Raw genomic sequence first — 21,867 nt, 5'->3', positions numbered from 1 at the left:
AGACTTGTGCTTCCTCCAGCCCAGCATTTCTCATGACGTACTCTGCATATAAGTTAAATAAGCAGGGTGACAATATACAGGCTTGACGTACTCCTTTCCCAATTTGGAACCAGTCTGCTTTTCCATGTCTGGTTCTAACTGTTGCTTCTTGACCCGCTACAGGTTTGTCAGGAGACAGATCAGGTGTTCTGGTGTTCCCATCTCTCAAAGAATTTTCCACAGTGTGTTGTGATCCACACAGTCAAAGGCTTTAGTATTAATTCAGTGAAGCAGAAGTAGATGTTCTGGAACTCTCTTGCTTTTTCTATGATCCAACAGATGTTGGCAATTTGACCTCTGGTTCCTCTGCCTTTTCTCAATCTAGCTTTTACATCTGGAAGTTCTTGGTTCATGTACTGTTGAAACCTAACTTGAAGATTTTGAGCATTTCTTTGCTAGCATGTGAAATGAGCACTGTTGTGCTATTCTTGGAGAAGGAAATGGCAACCTGCTCGAGTGTTCTTGCCTAGAGAATCCCTTGGACAGAGGAGCCTGGTGGGCTGCCATCTATGGGATTGCAGAGTCGGACACGACTGAAGTGACTTAGAAGCAGCAGCAATGCTATTCTTATGATAAACCTATATATTAAGTTTTAAAACTTCTTTGATTGTATTTTTCAGTTCTCTTCATTCTATTTGGATTTTTTTTCATTTCCAGTGTTCCGCCAGAATTGTTCCTTTTGTTTTTATTTCTCCGTGCGTAATCACATTGTTTCCAGCTCTGAGCCCGGCAGCTGCGCCCCCTGGCTTCTCCAGTCCCCGTCTTTATCTGCTGCTCCTCCTGGTTGTCTGCCGTGTGTTCTCCAGCATGCTTGTGCGTTTCGGCCTGCTTTCCTGCCCAGAGTCGCGGTGCTCTGCGCTCGCACCCCTCTCTCGGCGCGGCCAGCTGCCCCTTGGCTCACCTGCAAGCCTCGCTTCCCCCATGACTCGCCGTCTTCCCAGCCTGGCAGCATCTCCGTCAGCGCGTCTGTGTCTGGTCCAGCTTTACTGACTGTTCACGGTGGGGAGGTTGTCCTGAGCTACTTAGTCTGTCATTCCTGGACATAATGGGTGAATTTTAATGGCCATTAAAAAAAATTTTTTTTTCTCTAATTAGAGATGGGATAAATCCTTCTCTGAGAAAAGAACAACAAGAGACCAAGTCAGCAGAATTTTTAAGATGAACATTCAAGTCACTGGTTGCAAAAGACATGCTAACCGTCTCTTAAAGAGTTGAAAACAGATATAACTCAATAAAGAATTACAAAATCTGAGAGCTATTATTTCCATTAGAGATTTTTTGGTTTAGTACTTACTTTTAATGGGAAAAGCCATCTTGTACATTGGTGGGAACCTTTCTTTTTTAGACTTATTATTTTAAATATATGCTTATAAATTTGTTGAACCTTTTATTATTTCGAGACTCCAGTTGAGCAGTGCCATTACCTCCATAACCTTAGCTTATAATACGTGGGTCATTGGCAAGGAAATATTCTGCCATCTTTTCAGAAGGACAAGTATAAAATGTTATGACACATCAGAACCTGTTTTCTCTTTGGCTTGTTTAATATTGTGAGACATAGACCCTGACGAAGATAAAGATGACGTTACTGCTAGTTATACAGGAAGCGTACATGAATATGTGGGACTTCTTTCCTCCAAAGTATTTCTTCTACTACTGTTATTTTTGTTATTGTTGTTCAAATATTTTCAACCTTAACACAATTTTTCTCGTAAGTCATCAACTGGACAAGAAAACGCAGCTTCCCTAAGAGGGTCTGTTTTTAAGTCTTGTTTTGGAGCCCTCTGTACCAAGCAGGTCTGTCATGAGAGGGCAAACGCTGGGTCAGAGTGTAGGGAGTGTCTAACTGGCTTTCAGAAGCTTGGAGACTTAGAGTGAAGTGAGGATCCCACCAGTTAAAATTATACAAGTGCGCTCATTATATTTTTGAGTCGCTAAATTGTGTCCGACTCTTTGCAACCCCAGGGACTGTAGCCGACCGGGCTCCTCTGTCCGTGAGATTTCCCAGGCTAGAACACTGGAGGAGTTTGCCATGCCATCCTCCAGGGGATCTTCCCAAACCAGGGATTGAACCTGCATTTGTTGTGTCTCCTGCATTGCCAGGCGGATTCTTTAACCACTGTGCCACCTGGGAAGCCCTCCCTTATGACAACAGTGGTTAAAAACAAAGAGAAGGAAGAAAAGACACCTCATACCCGATCAAGTGCTTAAATTGCTCCATGTCTTACACTGAGTAGGAAACAAGTGATGAGTAATGACTTGCATATGTCCCAGTAATTGCTTGTTCTCACATATTTTATTAGCCTGCGCGCCTTCCAGGACACAAGCTTTAATCCTTTGATACTCTTCGTAATACAGCGTGACACACAAAATTGATGTTTTGTAAATATTTACTGAGTGAATGAAGGCTGCATGCATTTCCCTTCTGCTTTTTTGGGTTCACATCTTACCCTGTTCCTAGCGCTTTTAACCATCACTCAGTGATGTCGTATTCATCATAATCTATCTAGGAAAGAGGGCATCTGCGCCGTCTCGATGTAAACCAGAGCTGATGCTTCCTGGAGCCTCCTCTCCTCCCACAGGCCCCTGAGCAAGCTCTCCACTGCGCTGCTGGAGCCGCTGCTGTTTTATGAATGTGCTCTTACCCTTTGCAGTGATTCCAGGACCCTGGCTGCCTGCCACTAGATAGTGCGCTTGGCTGGAAGCATGTAATCTTGTGGGTTGTTTTGTTTTCAAAGTTTAAATTTCAAGTTGAAAGAGCTGTTGACTCACCCAAATGACAGGTGATATTTATTTTGTTTCTTGACAATCCTGCACAAGCATGCTGTTATTACCCACTTAGGAGAACTGCCACACTTCCTGAAGGATGACCCCCTCTGTAAACGTCCCCGTAAACATCTGCCCATTGTTCAGACACCTCCCCACACCCAAGAGCAGTAAGATGGGGCCCATCTCCCGTGGGGGCCTTTGCAGATAGTTTGAGAGAGAGGCTGGCAGAGCCTGTAGGGACCAAGATTTCTGGCACCAGGATCTGTAACTGCTTTGATGAGCCATTCCTGGCAAAGCGCACCCAGAGCTGGCAGTGGAAGGGGGCGGGGGGTTGCTCATTATGACAGGTGTCCAGTCTGCCAGCAGATGCGACTCTGTGAGTCCATCCGACAACCTGCTGCCGCTGGGAGGTGTAACAAGTGCTTATGGCTCCATGAGCCTGTTGTTTTTTTTCTTTTCGTGTATGAGAAAAAAATATTTATATAGAAAACATTAAAAAAGAATCTTCAAAGAGCACCACCTTTTCTGTACTGTGTTTTCTGTGCCTGATGGCTGCTGTGTGCCGCGTTCTAAAAGTGTGCTTCGCAAAGCCTCAGGTGTGTCCTGTTCGGGTGGTGGTGGGCGTGAGGACCACTGGGCCATTGCTGAAGCCACTCTCGTGAGCCCCCAGCAGTCATCTTGGGCCAGTAAAGGTAGAGGCCAAGGTAGAACTCACCCCATCCCGCCCCCCCGTCCCCCCAGAGGTCTGGAGGCAGAGAACATTGCGAGAAACCCCATTAGCATCTGCCTTGGGCATTCGGGGCACTGGGCAGATTCGAGATGCACGTTCTGATGTAGTCACAGCTGCTGGTTCCAAAGGTCTAGCTCACTAAATATGACATCTGGGGAATGTTAACCAAGGGATCGTAACCTTGGTAACCTGGCTTAGAGATATCAAATTAATCTGAGCTGTGCAAAACCTCAAAATAGTAACCTGCTGAAGTAGCAATCTTTAACCCAACAAAGTGGATTCTCTGGGAGTAAAGGAGCTGAAGAGAAGAAAAGACATGCAACTCCGTGTCCCGCCCCTCCTTTTAAATACTTGTTTTGTTTTCTTTTTATAGTGGCATTAAAAAAAATTTTATATATATATATGTATTTGACCACACTGTGTGGCATGTGGGACCCTAGCCCCCAACCAGGGACTGAACCTGCACCCACTGCACTGGAAGTGAAGAGTCCTCGCCTCCAGGCCACCAACGTGCACACCTGCTCAGGGGTGTCTGACTCTGTAACCCCATGGACTGTAGCCCGCCAGGCTCCTCTGTCCATGGGATTCTCCAGCGAGAATACTGGAGTGGGTTGCTGTTCCCTTCCAGGAAATCTTTCCCACTGATGGATGGAACCCGCGTCTCTACACCTCCTGCATTGGCGGGGGAATTCTTTACCACTCGTGCCACCAAGGGAGCTCCCTAAATGCTTTCCTCACTGAGCAGCCACTGTGCCAGGGGACTGTTCCCGCCTAATATGATGTCTCCCCCCCCCGCCCCCACCCTCTTCTCATACAGTTAGAAATCCAAGCCCATCGCCATCATTCCGTCTCTCTGCCCAGTTTGGAAACATGACTCACTTCTGCCCAGTGTGACGCGAAGGGAAGTCTTGCTGGGAGGTTTCTGGAATGAGCCTCCTGTCACTGGAGACAGCCCTGGGAACACACCCTCTCCTGCTCCTCTGAGCTCTGTTATGGCTGAACATGGCTCCCGGAAGGGACTGCATGGGCCAAGGACCCTCCAGAGAGCGGCCCTGGAGAGGGTGGGGAAGGGCCTGCAGACCTCACAGCTTCTCCCCCGACCTCAGTGCTCAGTGCGGGTGGGAGCAGCCATCTGCACATTGCTAAGATGCCAGGACATGCACACGTGGAGACGCACGTGTGTGTCCACAAAGCACACGTCCACTTTACACGTGGGTGGTTTTCCCAGCAGGTTTTTTCCCAGTCTTCTCTGGAGGAGCAGCGCTGTCCTCTCTTGTCACAAGAAATTTATTGCTTCTCCTGTCCTTAAATCTGCTCAACTCTCTCTGCTTGGTTTCAAACTGACTGCTCTCCAAATAAATACTTATGAATATGAATTATTGGATATTAGTAGTTTAAAAAAAAAGTTAAAACAGCATTATTCAAATGGAAAGGAATTGAATAGAAAAGTGACAGATGAAGCCACAGCTCAGAATCAATGAGGCATTATTACAGCCTCTTAGAAAATAAAGCTGGAGGCATTTCACATAGATTTTGGCAGATACCTTTGTGGGTTTTGGATATGCGTTGGGATTTAGTGAACGTATTAGTGGTGAGTCAGGATAACGTACAATGGCGGTGAATCGGGCAGGCTGGTCTGCAGGGGTTCTCACTCTGGCCTTCCTTATCAGTGAATTTCAGTTTTTCAAAAACTTAAATATATGCTGTTTTATTTTTCTGCAGAAATGTCTTCTGCTTTCTACTTCTGAATAAATCCACTAGCTGTAATCTAATTCTGTTCATTTTTTTAAAAAGCACCAAAGAGAATTCCCTGGTGGTCCAGTGGTTAGGACTCGGTGCTTTCGCTGCCAAGGGCCTGGGTTCCATTCCTGGCCAGGGCACTGAGATCCCACAAGCCTCTTGATGCAGCCAAAATAAACAAATAAAATAAAAATTTGAAAAGGCACCAAATCTTTCTCAGCATTGATCAGATTGGGGCTTTTTTCTTTGTTTCTGGGGGTTTTTTTTGTTGTTGTTGTTGTTTTTACTGTGTCTCTCCAGCTATTCAGGTGAAGTTTTAGCACGGGGGTGGGACAACAGATAGCAAACTAGGAATCCAAACCCAGGCTTCTGCTACTGTGTGAGCCCTGAGGTTCAGGGCCAGAGGGGACAAGGGTGTGTCTTTGTCTCAGAGTAAAAGCCCTAGCCCAGACATCCCACGAAGTTGCATTTCCCCCCCCTCCCAAATTTACCCCACTTGTTTCCCAAAGGCCAGGCTTTTTGAGTTTAGGGTATGTTGAGAGTATATGGTGAAAGAACTCTGCCCTTCACAGGAGCTGAGCCGTCTGAGCAAGTTTCTTTCTCAGGCTGCGCGCAGGGGCTGGGATCTGAAGCGGTCCTTACCTGCCTGCGGGTGGCAGCTGGGCTGAAAGGCAGGCTCAGGCCGGCCACCCACCCTGGACACCCTTCTCCCGCAGCATGCTGTGTGGGCTCACTCTGTGGGCTGCCGTCTGTTGTCCTCTGTCTGAGAGGGGGTGCACAGGCAGAGGGGCCCCAGGTGGAGCCTGCGGGAGCCCCGTGAGGCGGCCCTCCCATGCACACCCTCCTCTCTGGGACACTGGGGCGGCCTGGGTCCCTCCTCCTTCCTCACCTGGCCCCTCTTCTCCTCGGAGCCCGTTCCTGAGTGCAGAAGAGGTTGTGGCACTCCAGTCTAGTCTGCACAGGCTACCAAGATGGAATTCAGCAGACTGGAAGGCTCATAAAGGGCATTCTGGAGGCTGAGGTCAAAGCCGGGCGGGTTCAGGGTCAGGCGTGGCCACCTCCTGGTTCTTGCACAGCCATCTTCTCACGGGGAACTGGTATGGCAGACAGGAGCAGAGGCGCAGAGGGATCCCTTTCATAAGGCTGCACCCTCGTACCCTCATTACCCCCAAAGCCCCCACCTCCCGACAGTGTCACATTGGGGTTAAGATTCCAACCAAGGAACTTTGGGGGACAGAGCCACTCCATTCTGAGGAGTGTGCTCCTTGCTCTTAAGGCTCCATTGCCTCTGGTCCCCAGCATACTCATGGCCAGGAGTCGGATGGAGGCACTGACCCCTGGCACTTTGACCGTTTGTTACTAATTTTGTTAGATAAAGCATCTTACAATATCATGATATTTGTGTGTATGTGTTTTGTAGTAAATCGGGTATTGATGAATAACTCAGATGTTTCCTTTTCTCTATGCTTGTTTTTTTTTCCTTTTACTGTAAACGGTTCATCTTTATCCAACATATGAGTATCAAAAACAATACTGATGCTTTACCGACCAATAAAACGGATCATTTTATTATTGTATTGTTTGAGAACATTTAGAAAGGTATTATATTTTTTAGGGAAAAAAAACCCTGAATATTAAGAGTCTCTGTAATTCTCCTTATTAAAAAAATAAATTTCATATAAGGAAAAAATATATAAAAAAGGACAATTAAGTTACAAAAAGATTCACTTAAGCAAGTTAAAGATTTCTGCCCCAGCTTTCTGCAGTGAGCCCAGCTTCAGAGCATAGATTTTATCATCAAATTAAAAGCAAAGGGATATTACTATGTCGGACACATCTAGTGAGCTGCTTACTTTTAAAAAGTTGGGATCTCTTATCCATAGATTGAGCTATTTCTGAAGACACTTAAATGATGTAGCTGCCAGGGTCTAGATAATAGAGAATCCTCAGGTCTGATTTGAAGACGTTGTTCAGCATTAATGTTCTGTCCTGTATGCTCTGCTCACTGTTATGTTCTCTAGGGGGCTTCCCTGGGGGCTCAGACGGTAAAGGATCTGCCTGCAATGTGGGAGACCTGGGTTTGATCCCTGGACTGGGGAGATCCCCTGGAGAAGGGAGTGGCTACCCACTCCAGTATTCTTGCCTGGACAATCCCATGGACAGAGGAGCCTGGTGGGCTACAGTTCATGGGGTCGCAAAGAGTTGGACACAACTGACCGAATGTTCTCTATAGTAAAAATTCATGCAAATATAATTCTGGCAGTGCCCACATACCTAGGGGGGCTTATATTATTAGTGATTGAAATCAATAATCTTGGCAAAGGTGTGGATTATCTCTTCACTTTTAAAAAGATTTATTTATTTCTAATTGAAGGATAATTGCTTTACAGTATTTTGTTGGTTTCTGCCGTACATCAACATGAATCAGCCTCTCTCTCTCTCCTTTTTTTTTTTTTTTTTTTAGGAAAAGTGCTTCCACTGTTTACTTATGAAATGGTACCTAAACCCAAAACATTTAAAGAATGTTTTATTTTTAAAGTGTTTCTTTTTTATCACTACTAAAACAAGTATGTTTGTTTCATTTGACCTCCCTTTGATCTTATTAAAACAAAATCAACTAGACTATTTCCCAGATATTCCGTTTCACCTGCCCTCCCCCAACTCCCCACTTTAGAACTTCCAGAAAGTGCTTTTGCTAAAATTAATACCGTGTTGCATATCTGCGAGCTCTTCCTCACTGGTTAGTGGATTATTTCCTACAATTATCTCTCCCTGTCAGCTTTGATCACCTTTTGGTGCTGCGTATTTGGACAAGTGTTTTCCTTTTAAGGAACAGAGTGCTGGTATGCTTTCTTTTTTTTTTTCATGAACAACAATGTTAAAAACATCGAAGTTTGTTTTTCTTCTTTCTGTCACGGGTGTTCTATAACAGAAACCCTGGAATGCTTGCCTGCATAGATGTGAACAGAGTAAGAGTGGGATGATGACATTCTGAAAGTCATCCTGAAAGTGATGGAGTGAAAATTTCTAACATCCTGAAAGTGATGGGGTGAAAATTTCCGCTTTTCTTGAGGTTGTCCATATACTGCAGTTTTGCTGTACTTTCATTTCTGAGATTGTCACGCTTACAGCTGCGGTGTTAAGATATATACCTATAATTATGTTTCTTGTCATGTCTGACGAATCCAGTTAAGCCCACGGATGATCCGTGAATACAGGTAAACTTTCTGGATCTCCAAGCTGTGTCCCACCAGTGTCAGTGCAGGAAGACAACCTTGAACCACTGGCTGCCTTGTTAACTTAGCATCATGAGCTACTGCAGATGATGAAAAGAGTTCTTGTGTTCTCTCAAAAATGAGAAAAGCAGTGGAGCCTCCCACAAGACATACTGTTCCCAACCCAGGGATCGAACCAGGTCTCCCGCATTGCAGGCAGACGCTTGAACCTCTGAGCCACCAGGGAAGCCCACTAGTGCAAACTAAGGGGCGTCATTTCTACTGTCCTGTTAGAGTCAGGAAACATCTTCCCTCTGTGAACTCAGACCATTTCCAAGCGACTTGTCTTACTCCTTCTCTAAAAGTCTCTTTATGAAGGAGATTGCTACAGTGTCCCAGCTCTTTTTTAAACTGTACCGCCCACTCTGGACCGCTTGTCTTGTGTTGACGAGAAACAGAGGATGTTCACTGCTGATGCATACCCGAAGTAAGTGCTTCCTGGAGCTGCCCCATGTTCCGAGTTGCACCCTCTCCCCTTCTCCCGGATGACCTCGCGCTCCCCCTCAGCTCGCTCACACGCTCCGCTCACCTATGCTCCGTTGTCCATCAAGGTGCAAGGCCGCCACACCCCTACGCTGAGCTTCCTTTATTCCACCTCCTCCTGGGTTTCTTAAATCCCACGGCTCCATTGCGTCTTCATTGTTGAAGGCTTGGTGCCCATTCCAGCTTCTCTCATCCAGGCTTTTTTTTTTCAACTGATTATTATATTGTTTCACCTTCCTCCCAGTCTTGCCACAATTCTTCCCAAGACTCAGTCTCTTCTGAATGGTGTTCTCTGCAGTGACATCGTGGTAAATCCGTACGGACTCCTCTCCGATCCCCACAGGAGCCCCTTCCTGTCCCTCCCTTTGCGTGTTTGCCCTGTAGGCCACCCTGCCCCGCCTCGCCTGCCAGACTCATCCTCCAGGTCTTACCTGGGCCGCATTTTCCTGCAAGGTTTCCTGACCAGCTTCCCCCTTCAGGCTGCCAGTTTTGTCTCCTTTGTATTCTCGACTATACATAAATCTGATGATACCTGCAATTTGACTGGATTATAACTTTATATCAAAATGCTTTTCACCCTCTTTATAGCGGGAATCGTTCTTTATATCCCTAGTGTCTGGTTTTGTGCTTGATAAATTAGTCTGATTTATTTAGTGTCTAATGACCAAATGAATATTAGTATCTGCATTCTTTTTAGCATAGGATGATTCTGTTTCTATTAATAATTCAAGGATTTCTTCCTCTTTTCACTGCTTTATATTCCAAATTGACCTTAGAGGACAAACTTGACATTGGAAATTAAAACACTGAAGTAAAAGATCTAATGAGACAGTTGCTTCTTGGGTATTCACAGCCTTTCTCAAAACTTTGCTCCTAGACATTTAAAACAAACATGTAGTAGCTGTTACAGACGAAATGTACTGAAAGTTGGGAGATGGTTTGAGTCAGACCTTTATAACGTGGAGCTCACTCTGATGGGGAATGCTCAGGGGAAGGAGAAGCCCTGGGGCTTCACAGAGCCAGGGAAGCAAGGGTGGCATTGAGGGTCTTTGGGCAAGAAGATATGAACGCAGGCCGTCTTATCTGAGTTGATGGAGGGGGAAAGGTGGTGTGGGTGATGGAGAGCGATGGTCCTTCGGAGTTAGCCTTCAAACACGAGGGTGGTGGCTTTCCAACCAGCACAGTTTCGCAGGCGCACAGGGCTCAGGTTCCATTTCCTCAGTCCCAGAGAAAAGGACGTGGTTCTTCAGCAAACAACTCGGCCATGATGGTAAACCTTCTGAGTGAGGCAAAGCTGAGTCTCATAGCCTCTGGGGAATTCTTGCTGATGCTGGTTCATCTGCTGTTGGCAAAGATTGGTTGTTTTTGGGCCCTGAAGATTGGGCATTGTAAAAGAGGTATTCCTAAAGTGAAAAGGAGCAAACAAATTGACATAGATGGTTGAACTGTATGAAGACTCGGGAGCTGAGCCTTCAGGACCCCATGAAGGAGCAGCTCTTAGTTTTGCAGGACAGCTTCTCAAGTGTCCTGAGGGTCTCCATCAAGGTTCCCACAGGCATGGCCACCTCTCACACAGAGGCATGTGCCAGACGCTCCCGGGGCCTGTGCAGAGAGGACCCTGCCCACCCGGGCTCATGTTGGGCAGCAGCACCCATGGCTCCATCAGAGCCAGGGAGAAGGGCGCCTGCAAGGTCACCAGAGGCCATTCCGGGATCCAGGCCGCCTGGCGCTGGCTCCTGGTGATGCTGAGACTTTAGTTTAGGGGATTGTAGGCAGATGCTGAAGGAAACCAGAAACACTGGCGATTCAGCAAGGACTGGCAGTTTGGGCAAGGCAATAGGATCTGGGCCAGAGTGCAGTTAGGGATGGAAACTGGTTTTTCCTAGAGGAAAAGGAAGTCTAGTAAGTCTCTACCAGAAAAAGCAGAATTTTTGCATCCACCAGTTCCCTGCAGTGTCCACAGAGGTGCAGAGTCACTCAGTGAACATGGCTAAAGTCCAAAGTCCTGGAATGGTGTTCAGTAAACATTGCAGAGTTTCCCATAGAAACGGAATTTTTTTCTATAGTCCCTCCCCCATAATCAAAGAAAGATTATTTATGATCACAGAATAAGGCTGGTCTCATTAGCTGTGTTTAGATAGGTGCAGCAAGAATGTTAATTTACCACCTAGGCCTTAGGTTTGATTTGCGGGAAATTTTCATAAGGAATCGTAGATTGTAACATTTAAAAGCCTCTTGGGGTAAAGAAGCCAAGCCAAGAGCCTGCTGTCAGATTTCACCTGCAGTGCCTATAAATTTGGGTGAATTCCTTTCTTCTGAGGTCCCCACCGTCTGCTGTAGTTCTTGGGCCTGCTCAGAGTCACCTCCCTCACTCCAGGAACACTGTAAGCCAGAGACCAGGCACATTATAAATAAGCTACAAGGATATATTGCACAGCACAGGGAATATAGCTAGTATTTTATAGTAACTTTAAGTGGAGTATAACCTATAAAATTTTTGAATCATTATTTTATAACTGGAAACTAACATAATATTGTAGATCAACTATACCCCAATTTAAAAAAGGAAACAGTAAGGAAATCCCCCCAAAAGAATTTTTTTAAGTATTTTTTCTTTTTTGGCACCGTTTAAAATACTGGGAGTTCAATTTCTATAATATTTGGGAATTTTTGGAATATTCAGTTTGTAGGCACTTATTTCTAAGCCAACAGCTTCTTTAGGAGATTTTGAAGTCTCAGTTGGTAACACCATCTCAAGATGCTTTTCTCTGGATGAGAATGGCCTTTCTGGATTACAGGCATGGATGCACACACACACACGCACAGAGCTTGTAATTTCAATTTTAAAATTTTACTCATAGCTAAAAATTTCTGTCATGGAGTAAACACGGAAATCCAAAATTTAGTCCAGGTATCTACTTTGCCAACCAAGGTCCGTCTAGTCAAGGCTGTGGTTTTTCCCGTGGTCATGTATGGATGTGAGAGTTGGACTGTGAAGAAAGCTGATCGCTGAAGAATTGATGCTTTTGAACTGTGGTGTTGGAGAAGACTCTTGAGAGTCCCTTGTACTGCAAGGAGATCCAACCAGTCCATTCTAAGGGACATCGATCCTGGGTGTTCATTGGAAGGACTGATGCTAAAGCTGAAACTGCAATACTTTGGCCACCTCATGTGACGAGTTGACTCACTGGAAAAGATCCTGATGCTGGGAAAGGTTGGGGGCGGGAGGAGAAGGGGACGACTGAGAATGAGATGGCTGGATGGCATCACCGACTCTGTGGACATGAGTTTGAGTGAACTCCAGGAGTTGGTGATGGACAGGGAGGCCTGCCGTGCTGTGATTCATGGAGTCGCGGAGAGTCGGACACGACTGAGCTACTGAACTGAACTGAACTGATCTACTCCCTGATGGCATAAAATTGTTACTAGTTTTGAGCTGAAAGTAGAAAAACAAGCAGAACAAACTCTGTCATCTGTCAGGAAACAAAGATCTCTGTGGACCATCAACCCATTTGCAGAGATCACCAAATGGTCAGACCATGAAACCAGAAGAAACGGGCACCAGAGTGAACACTCAGAAAGTCAGTAAACATCAAACGCTTATCATGGTACTGCTGGACTAGAGTCCAGACTCCAGAACTCGATCTGGTCCCGATGCTGGTACCCTGAGTCCCCACTCTGGAGGGGGTCGAGGACGCCTTCAGCCAGGGTTACCTGGGCGGGGAAGCGGGCCCAGTCCCACGTGAGGCCCAGCCCCAGATCTGTGAAAACAAATGCACGAGACAGTTGAGCCCATTCTCTTCAGACTGATGTAACAGGAGCATGGGGAGCCTTGCAGGGAAAAGGCGGCGGCCTGGGGCTCCCGAGGCAGGTGAGCAAGGGGGTCATCAGTGAACCTGGTGGGAACCCCGGGGAGGCAGGAAGTAGGCTTTTCCGAGCCGCTGAGGAAGAGTGCCGGCCAGCAGTCTTGTCCTGTCTCAGGGCAGCGGATGGGAGCGTGGGCCTTTCCACTGCACTTTCCCAAGAACCTGAAAGGGTGGGAAGAGTTCTTACCCGGCCTTCTAGGTTCCAGGGCACAGGGACCAGGTCACGTTCAAGTTTGTTTTGGAGATCAACTTTTCATAGAATGGGAGTGCATCTTACAGGACAGGGAGATCCAGGTCTCAGTCTTGAAGGACCATTTCATTTTTCAACAGACTATGGTTGGTTCGAATAAAGGTTAGCCGGTCTTTTTTTTTTTGTCTTTTCCAATAATGTTAAATAAGATATACCAATCCTAATTAGATTTGTGCACTGTGACTATCACTGTATGTATAGATTTCACAGCCAGGATCATGTTACCATCATTAAGAGAGAAGAAAGCGGCTGAACTTTCCCCCCGTTTTCATTACTTTTGTTGAAAGGTGACATGTGGCAAAGGTTACGCAGATAAACGGCCAAGTTAGGAAATGTATTCTCATGAAATCGCACACTATGAAGGTGATAGTTTACAAACTGCTCGGATTAACATCTGCTTTCAGCAGAGTAATTAATCACTTAGCCCTGTAGGAGTACTTCATTGGCTGGTTTCTCAGATGAGACACGTGAGGTAAGGAAAGACCAAGTGGCTGTCAGATACGAAGTCACTAACAAGTGAGCTGCAAAAAGATGTATTGAATTGCAGTCTTCTTATGGGTCTCCTAGCATCTGATTGTATCTTTTATGCTTCATATATTCTTTCTGTATAATTGCCTGGTAGAAGGCATTTTCTGGCAGTGATAGCATTCTAAGAGGAGGAAGAATACCTTGACTTCTGTGCACAGAGCTTTTATTCTGCTCAGCAGAGCATGCTGAATGCTTGCTGTGCTTCAAGTGCTGTAAGGGGTAAATTGATAATTGACCCTCTAAGTAGTTTTTACAGTGGTGGTTATTTGCCTTGCCAGTTCATAGAATGTTCACCTGAATGAAGATTTTCAAATAGAGGAAAAGTGAAAGAGTTGCCCACGTGTTCCCGAACCAAATTTGTGTTTGCTTCCCAACAGTGTAGTAGAGCCATTTTACTGATACAAGGTTGTGGTGAAGGAAAGTACAGGGCCCGAAAAGAACATGCTTAGAAGACCCTAGCTCCCCAAGGGTTTTTAATAACCCCCAGTTCCCACGTCATCCTGTCCTCCGGTAAGTTCTTCTTCTTTCATTCTTTTTTTTTTTTTTTAACACCAAAAACATTTTGTAGTGGAGTATAACCGATTAACAACGCTGTGATAGTTTCAGGTGAACAGCAAAGGCTCAGCCAGACACACACATGTATCCGTTCTCCCCCAAACCCCTTTCCCATCCAGGCTGCCAGGTGACATCCAACAGAGTTCCTTGTGCTGTACAGTAGGTCCTTGTTGGTTATCCATTTTAAACGTAGCAGGGTGTGCCGGACCTTCCCAAAGTCCCGAACTGTTCCTCCCTGCCCCGGAAACCATCAGTTCATTTTCTACGTCTGTGAGTCTCTGTCTGGTTTATAAGTTCAGTCTATAGTTTCTTTTTAGATTCTGTGTATAAGTGATGTCATATGGACATTTCTCCTTCTCTGACTGACTTCACTCAATGTGACACTCTCTCGGTCCATCCAGGTTGTTGCCGATGGCATGATTTCATTATTTTTTAATGCGTGAGTAATATTGCACTGTATGTACCACATCTTTATCCATTCCTCTGTCTATGGACATTTAGGTTGCTTCCATGCCCTGGCTATTGTAAACAGTGCTCCAGTGAACATTGGGTTGCATGTATCTTTTCACTGCAGCACCAGTAACTTCTGGTCTACTTCTATCTCTATAAGCTTACCTTTTCTAGAAATTTTGTAAATAGAATTATACAGTATGCATCCTTTTATATCTAGCTTTTTTTCTCTTAGCATGTTTTCAAGAGTCATCCATGTTGTATGTATGAGAACTTCATTCGTTTTTATGGATGAATAATATTCCATTGTATGTATATTCCAAAGTTTGTCTATCCTTTTATCTACTGATGGACACGGGTTGTTTTCACCTTTTGGCTCTTGTGAAAATTCACATACAAGTATATGAGTCCTTGTTTTTCAATTCATTTTTATATATGCCAGGAGTAAGTTTGCTGGCCCTGTGGTAATTCTCTGTTTCACTTTTTGAGGAGACACCAGATGTTTCCTACTGCAGCTACATCATTTTATATTCCAGCCAGAATGCATGCGGCTTCCCGCACAAACCCTCAACAACACTTGCTGTTTTGGGGGGTTTTTATTGTTGTTTTTATTGTAACCATCCTAGTAGCTATAAAGTGGTATCTCATTAGGTCTGGTATCTCATTTTAATTTCCCAAAAGACTAGTGATTTAGAGCATATTTTCATGTGCTACGGGGCCATTTGCTTATCTTCTTTGGAGAAATGTCTATTCAAGTTATTTGCCCATATTTAAAATGAGTTGTCCTTTTTTTGTTGAGTTGGAGGAGTTCTTACATATTCTGGATGTTAAACCCTTGTCAAATGTATGATTAGCACATATTTTCTCCCATTTTTGGGGTTATCTTTTCACTCTCTTGATAGTGTTTTCCGATGCCAAAACAAAGTTGTTAATTTTGAAGAGTCCGATTTATTTAATTATCTTTTTATGCCTGTACTTTTGGTGCCATAATTTAAGGAACCAGTGTCATGAATATTTTTCCCTATGTTTTCTTCCAAGAGTTGTATAGCTTCTGCTCTCAAATTGGATCCATTTTGAGTTAATTTTTTTCTATAGCGTAAGGTAAAGGTCCAGATTTATTATTTCATATGTAGTTATCAAGTTCTCTCAGCATCAGTTGTTGAAGAGACTATCCATGAACAATCTTGGCAACCTTGTCAAAAATAGTTGACCATAGATGTGAGGGTTTATTTCCAGACTTTCAATTCTGTATTCACATCTATCCCTATGCAGTACTATACAGTTTGAGTACTGTAATTTTGTAGTAAATTTTGAAATCAGGAAGTGTGAGATCTCCATCTTGTGGTTCTTTTCTAAGATTGTTTTGGCTATTTGGCTATTTAATTTCCTTGGAATTCCACATGGATTTTAGGATGGATTGTTCCATTTCTACAAAAATTGCCATTGGAATTTTGGTAGAGATTGCATTGAATCTGCTGTGGCAAGTATTGTCATCAATAATATTAAGTCTTCCAATTCATGAACACAAGCTGTCTTTCCATTTATTTAGGTCATCTTTGATTTCTTTTAGCAATTAAAAAAATTTTCAGTGTACAAGGCTTGTGTCATCTTTATTAAATTTATTCCCAAGTATTTTATTATTTTTGGTGCTAATAAATGGAATTGGTTTCTTAGTTTCCTTTTCTGATTGTTCATTACTAAGGTATAGAAGTACAAATCAGTTTTGTGCTTTTTTTGTTTCCTGCAACTTTGCTAAATTCATTTGTCCTAACGTTTTTTTATGGCTTCTTCATAGAGTTTTCTGCCTGTAAGATCTTCTCATCTGTGAAGAGAGATAGTTTGATTTCTTCCTTTGCAATTTGGATTTCTTTTCTTGAATAATTTCCTGAAAAGAACAGTAGCTTAGTTTTGGATGTGTCACATCTGAGATCCTTACTAGACCTGCAGATGGAGATGTCAGATAGGAGGAGAGTGTGAGTCTTGACATCACGGAGTGGGTCTGAGCTCAAAACGTGAAGTTGGGGCTGTAGGCATTTTGCTCCTGCAGAAAGCCTGAGGCCATGTGAGGGCTCCCGGGGAGTGAGTGCGGGTAAGAAAGAGAAGCAGCCTCAGGTGCGGTCACGGACACGGAGAAGGAGCCTGGTGATCAGAAGTCAGAGAGCTTCTTCTGCCTGCCCCGCTTCACACCTTCATTCTGGGAATGAGCGCTTCCCACAGATGACGTCCTACAGGCTACTTCTGGATGGGTCCCCAGAAGAAAGTAATGCCTTGGAGTGACTTCCGCAGGGTTTTCCTTGGGGTTGGCCATGTTGCTGGCTCTGTGTAGTCTCATTCTAGGATGACACTGAGGCCAGAATCTTACTCCTACATGAAGACCTTGTCTGCAGACTCAACCCAGGGAGCCGTGCTCACGTTCCACTTGTATCCAGGACAGAGGAGAGCTGCCAAAGGATGCTCTGGAGGGAAACTAAAAACACAGGATGGTGGTTGTCCGTTGTTGGCTAGCTCATCTGCCGTTTCTGAGGTCTTCCTCCGAGTATCTTTTTCATTCACCTTGTCTCTTCCTTCACCATCCCTCAATGCACCCATGTGGCACAGAGGCCCTTGAGTCCGCATGTCACCCCCTAGGTCCTTTGGGCACCTTTGGTTCTTTCTCATTCATTCATAGGACCATTCAAGGCACTGCTTTGTGTGCCATGATGATTTCAAGGTTATACTGAGCAGCTGGTTCCATTTGAGGCGCATCACATGACCTGAAAGAGTGTAAGAATAGTGTGCATTCACATTTGTTTTTTAAATAAAGAGGACATTTAGGGGGGACTTCCCTGGTGGTCCAGTGGTTAAGAATCTGCCGTTCAATTCAGAGAATTTAGGTTTGATCCCTGGTTGGTGAACTAAGATATCCCACATGATGTAGGGCAGCTAAGCCTGCGTACCACAATGAAGATCCAGCACAGACAAAAGTAAATAAATAAAGGTATTCTTTTTTTAATAAAAGAACATTTGCCCTAATATATATCGAATTATAAAGCAATAGTCATTTCTAGTTGGTGAAACTATAGGGAAATTTATATGTCTAATTATATATTTCTGAAACATTTAATTCCTTGCTAGCAGCATGCATAAGTAAAAAGTATTTTTAAATTTTTAAAAATTTGCAGTTCCAATTAATAGGAGATGCCAGTACACAAATAAGCAGTTCCATTATTTGTGCTCTTGTGGGGAAGGGATGAAAGAATCTGCTTGAGTCAGGTAGCAGAAGCTTGAACATTATTGTGTACTTACATCTGAGACCAAGAATATGGTTGCCTAGAAGCCTCAGGAAAAATGGTTTCTAAGCCTGCAAGAAAAACGTCTCTCTTACCTTCTCCTTCCTTGGAAGCGTATTAACAGTTTGGCACTTGTGGAGGCCCACTAGGTAACTGGTAGAATGAATTTCTGGAGGGAAATTTTTTTTTTTTTCTCTTTCACCTCCTGTCCTGGATTATTTTGGATTGGTTTGGGGATCGTATCTGAGTTTCTTTTGGGCTACCTTTTTTTTTCCAGGAATATAAAGTTTTTTTCCCTTGATATATGCTTAAATGTTTACTTTTAAGTGATGTAACTTTTCAGAAAACAAAGTTTATTTCTGTGGGAAAAATATTTTTTATATTTTTGACTGTTTTTTGTTCCTTCTCTTTTGACATCCCTAGCCAACAAGAACATTAGTCATGACAAGCATGCCATCTGAGTAAGTACTGGTTGTTTTGATAACTTTCTCCTTGATATAGAGTTTGGACTTTTCGTTCATAAACTGTGCTGGGCGCTTGGGCAGCCCTCACGTCTGTGCTGTGTCAGTACTGCTCTCTATAATTAATGCTGGAGTCAGAAGAGCACTGGAAATAAGAGAGGTGGTGAAAAGGCTGTGATGAGTTCAGCACTGAAGAACTTGGAGTGGTTTGGGCGGCATTTAAAGGCGTTTTAGTATTTCCTGCTCCTCTTGCTCATCTTGTTCTGCACAGCTCTGCAAGTCCACCACCCCCACCCCGTAAAGGCCCCGCAAGTGGAGCCTCACTGGTGGAAGCACTTCCCTTAAAGATCTTAAAGAAATGCTCTAGTGGGACGCTTCTACGACTGTGGTAAAGCAGCTGTCTGCACGTCTGGTGGAAGCACTCACAGCTCCCTAGCGCACTCTTACCATCTCCCTTAAACATTAGCACAGTGTTGCACATCCAGCAAAAATACTGTGCCTTATTCTTCGCAACAGAGTTTTGAATTTTTATTTAAAGAGGAAAAAAATTTTTCTTTTTTTTTAAATTTCAGAAGTTTTAGGGCTTTAAGATATCCATCAAAACACTGGGACATCTCAGTGAAAAACAGACTGCAGAAAGAGTGCATGCTTCCAAGACTCTGGGTGGCGGGATCCCATCCCACCTGTGACATAAGTTAAAAGGAACAGTCATTCAAAACCCACATATTATCTAGTGAAAAAGGAGCACGCTCACAAGTTCTGTTTATGTCTTGTGAAATATATTGGTCATCCTGAATAGTTTAATACAGAAACGAATAATTGAATATTGGTCTAACATTTTTAAAAGTCTATATTTTTGCCCCAAATTTAAAAAACAAAAAAATACTGATAGCTATTTTCTCAATCGAAGGTTTGAAAATCAAACTCTTCATTTAGGCCATTTTGAATATCTTTTTGATTTATTCCTGCCCCACAAATGCTTGTTGTCAGAAGGTAAGAACAAGATCTAGATGTTCTAAGGTCATATTGATTAGCCGTGTTTTGCAAAGACCCTTGTTATTGATTAGCACATCCAGCAAAGAGCGAAGCTCCCAGACTTGGAATGACAAAACCATAGATATGCAGGAACAGGTTTCTAGAGAGCATCTGGCTTAGAGGTTTTCACTTCTTTTTCCTATTGTTTTATTTGCATTTTGTACCCCTCCCCCAATTTAAATATTTTCTGCAACTCCATAAGCGTATATCCTCTGGTTAAAGTGATGTGTCTGGTCCTGACTCATCCATCTGCTATACCCTGGGGATCCCTGGAAAATTCTCACCAGGATAGAGGTCAGGCCTTGTATTTCACAAGTGAAGAAATAGGTCTTGTGATCAGCAAAGCCCAGATCATCATAACTAAGAAATGCCATAATATAAGCAGGGGATAGCTGGAGACAGTGTGCGTAATCATGGAGAAAACTGCCTCCTTCCCTTTGGAATGTAATTTTTGGAGACGAGAAGTTTCTTAACTCACTGTGCACGTCACCGTGTGGCTCAGAAAGCCTACATGGTGTTCATGTTTTGGCAGGGATTTCCCAAAGCTGCTGGCAGAGAAGGGGAAAAGCAACATGTCAGAGTTAAAGGCATGATAGAAAGGTGATCGTAAAAAGAAGAAAGGGAATATGGAGAGTGATTTGGGAAGAAAGGGAAGAGAAATATTTAAAGAGAAAAAAGGGTACTTATGGCATTAATGAAATGACAAATCAGAAGATAAACAGGGATGAGCTTTGTGAAATTTGCCCTTAAGTTTAATCTGAAGTTTTCATAAAGAGAACCTATAAAAATATGTTTGACTCTTGATAAATGTTTTATTTTTAAAATAAGTGAAGATCTTGGTTCTGACAGTGCAAAAACTAGGTCCGACAGGACTCAAAAGTACATACGACCGGGTCTGGGTGTCGAGGAGGCCTGGTGCAGGGTCCTGGCAGACCCTGCCGGGCACCTGGGGAAACCGCTTTTAGCTGGTGTTTTCTTAGCCACTAGAACAGACAGTTGGAGTTGAGATCTGAAATTTATTTCCCCCAGATTTCAAGTTACGGATTGCAGGGAAATGAGCACCATAGAAGAAGTCCGTGTACATTTTTTCCTAGTCTTTTTACATTTTAGTTCATTGTAATCCCCTTGATGTTTATGCACAGGAAACATCCAACCGTGTGTTGATTTTTCTTCCCGCTTCACAGAAAGTACAGCGTGGTGATCCAGGTCGTGAACAGACTGAAGGGCTTCTCGCTGGCGCCGCAGGTGTGCGGCAGCACCACGCACGTGCTGGCCGGGAGGCCGCGCCGCACCCTGAACGTGCTGCTGGGCATGGCGCGCGGCTGCTGGATCCTGTCCTTCGAGTGGGTAAGCCTCCGCGTCCCACAGTGCGCATGCGCGTCTCGGGTGCTCGCCCTGGGCTGAGTGGCTTGCCGGTCCGTGTTAGTCCCGCCCTCTCTCCCCTGCCCTGGTCCCTGATGGTCCCCAGGAGGACGAACAGGTAGGTTTCCAGGTAAAGAGCTCACGGCCACGAGCAGATGTAAGATTAGAGCAGACTTGGAATGAGAACGCCCAGTGCACGTTCTCACAGTCAAATGCACTTTCTTCTGTGCTTGACCACGAATTAATGTGACCTATGTTAGCGATGGTTTAAAAAGCCAGAGGAATTCCGTGATTGTTTTCACAGATGGGTCTACTTACTGAGAGATGTTCGTTTAATCCCGTTTGGATATGTTATTATCTGTGCATGTCTGTCTGTAACATCACTTGCCCTTATTTCTGTGTATTAAATGCAGAGATTTTTTTTAAGTCATTTTTTTCCCATTATTCTTGAAATTGAAATTGTTTCTTACTCTTTCTATTTTTACTCTGACCCACAACCCATAGTCACTCCAAAGCATTACTGTCTGATGAGGGTAGCATCGTTTGTTACTTGCGTCACTATTTTACATCTGCTAAGTACCCAGCCTCCCTTCTCCTGCCGCTAAGCATGTGTTATACTGCTGTTGTTGTTTAGTCACTAAGTTGTGCCAATTCTTTTGTGACCTTGTGGACTGTAGCCCGCCAGGCTCCTCTGTCCATGGAACTTCCCAGGCAAGAATACCAGAGTGGGTTGCTGTTTCCTTCTCCAGGAGATCTTCCCAACCCAGGGATCAAACCCGCATCTCCTACACTGCAGGCAGATTCTTTGCCACGGAGCCACCTGGGAATGCTCTGTTGATTTTAACCGGTAGAATTATAATATGCACATAAACAGCAGATATTATTTCCACGTTCAGCTGTCTTCTTTTTCCCTTGTTATGATTTAACCTGCATCTCTCTCTGGTGCATGAGTTTTAAGATATTAGTGGTTGGAGTCATGAAGTAGAAAAGGCTGGAATTCCCCCCCACAAAGTCCTGTTTGTCTAGGCAACAATTAGGCATTACCTTACTTAATT

General features: G+C 44.2%; 1 protein-coding gene across 6 annotated transcripts in view; it reads left to right on the top strand.

Annotated features, from left to right (window-relative positions):
- The window catches only part of MCPH1 (microcephalin 1), a 236,353-nt gene that overhangs the window by 48,686 nt on the left and 165,800 nt on the right, over positions 1 to 21,867 (top strand). For all 6 annotated transcript variants that reach the window (XM_055416327.2, XM_088832541.1, XM_088832542.1 and 3 more), the window contains 2 exons: positions 18,378 to 18,415; positions 20,635 to 20,797. In XM_055416327.2, coding sequence (XP_055272302.2) covers positions 18,378 to 18,415; positions 20,635 to 20,797 — 201 coding nt within the window. The remainder of the gene's footprint in view (positions 1 to 18,377; positions 18,416 to 20,634; positions 20,798 to 21,867) is intronic.

This window comes from Moschus berezovskii, chromosome 26 (genome assembly GCF_049115385.1).
Source record: "Moschus berezovskii isolate FMDL1 chromosome 26, NW_MosBer_1.0, whole genome shotgun sequence".
In the NCBI taxonomy this organism is placed as follows: domain Eukaryota; kingdom Metazoa; phylum Chordata; class Mammalia; order Artiodactyla; family Moschidae; genus Moschus; species Moschus berezovskii.
Note: the sequence above shows the minus strand (reverse complement) of the source record. Positions and strands in the feature narration are given on the sequence as shown.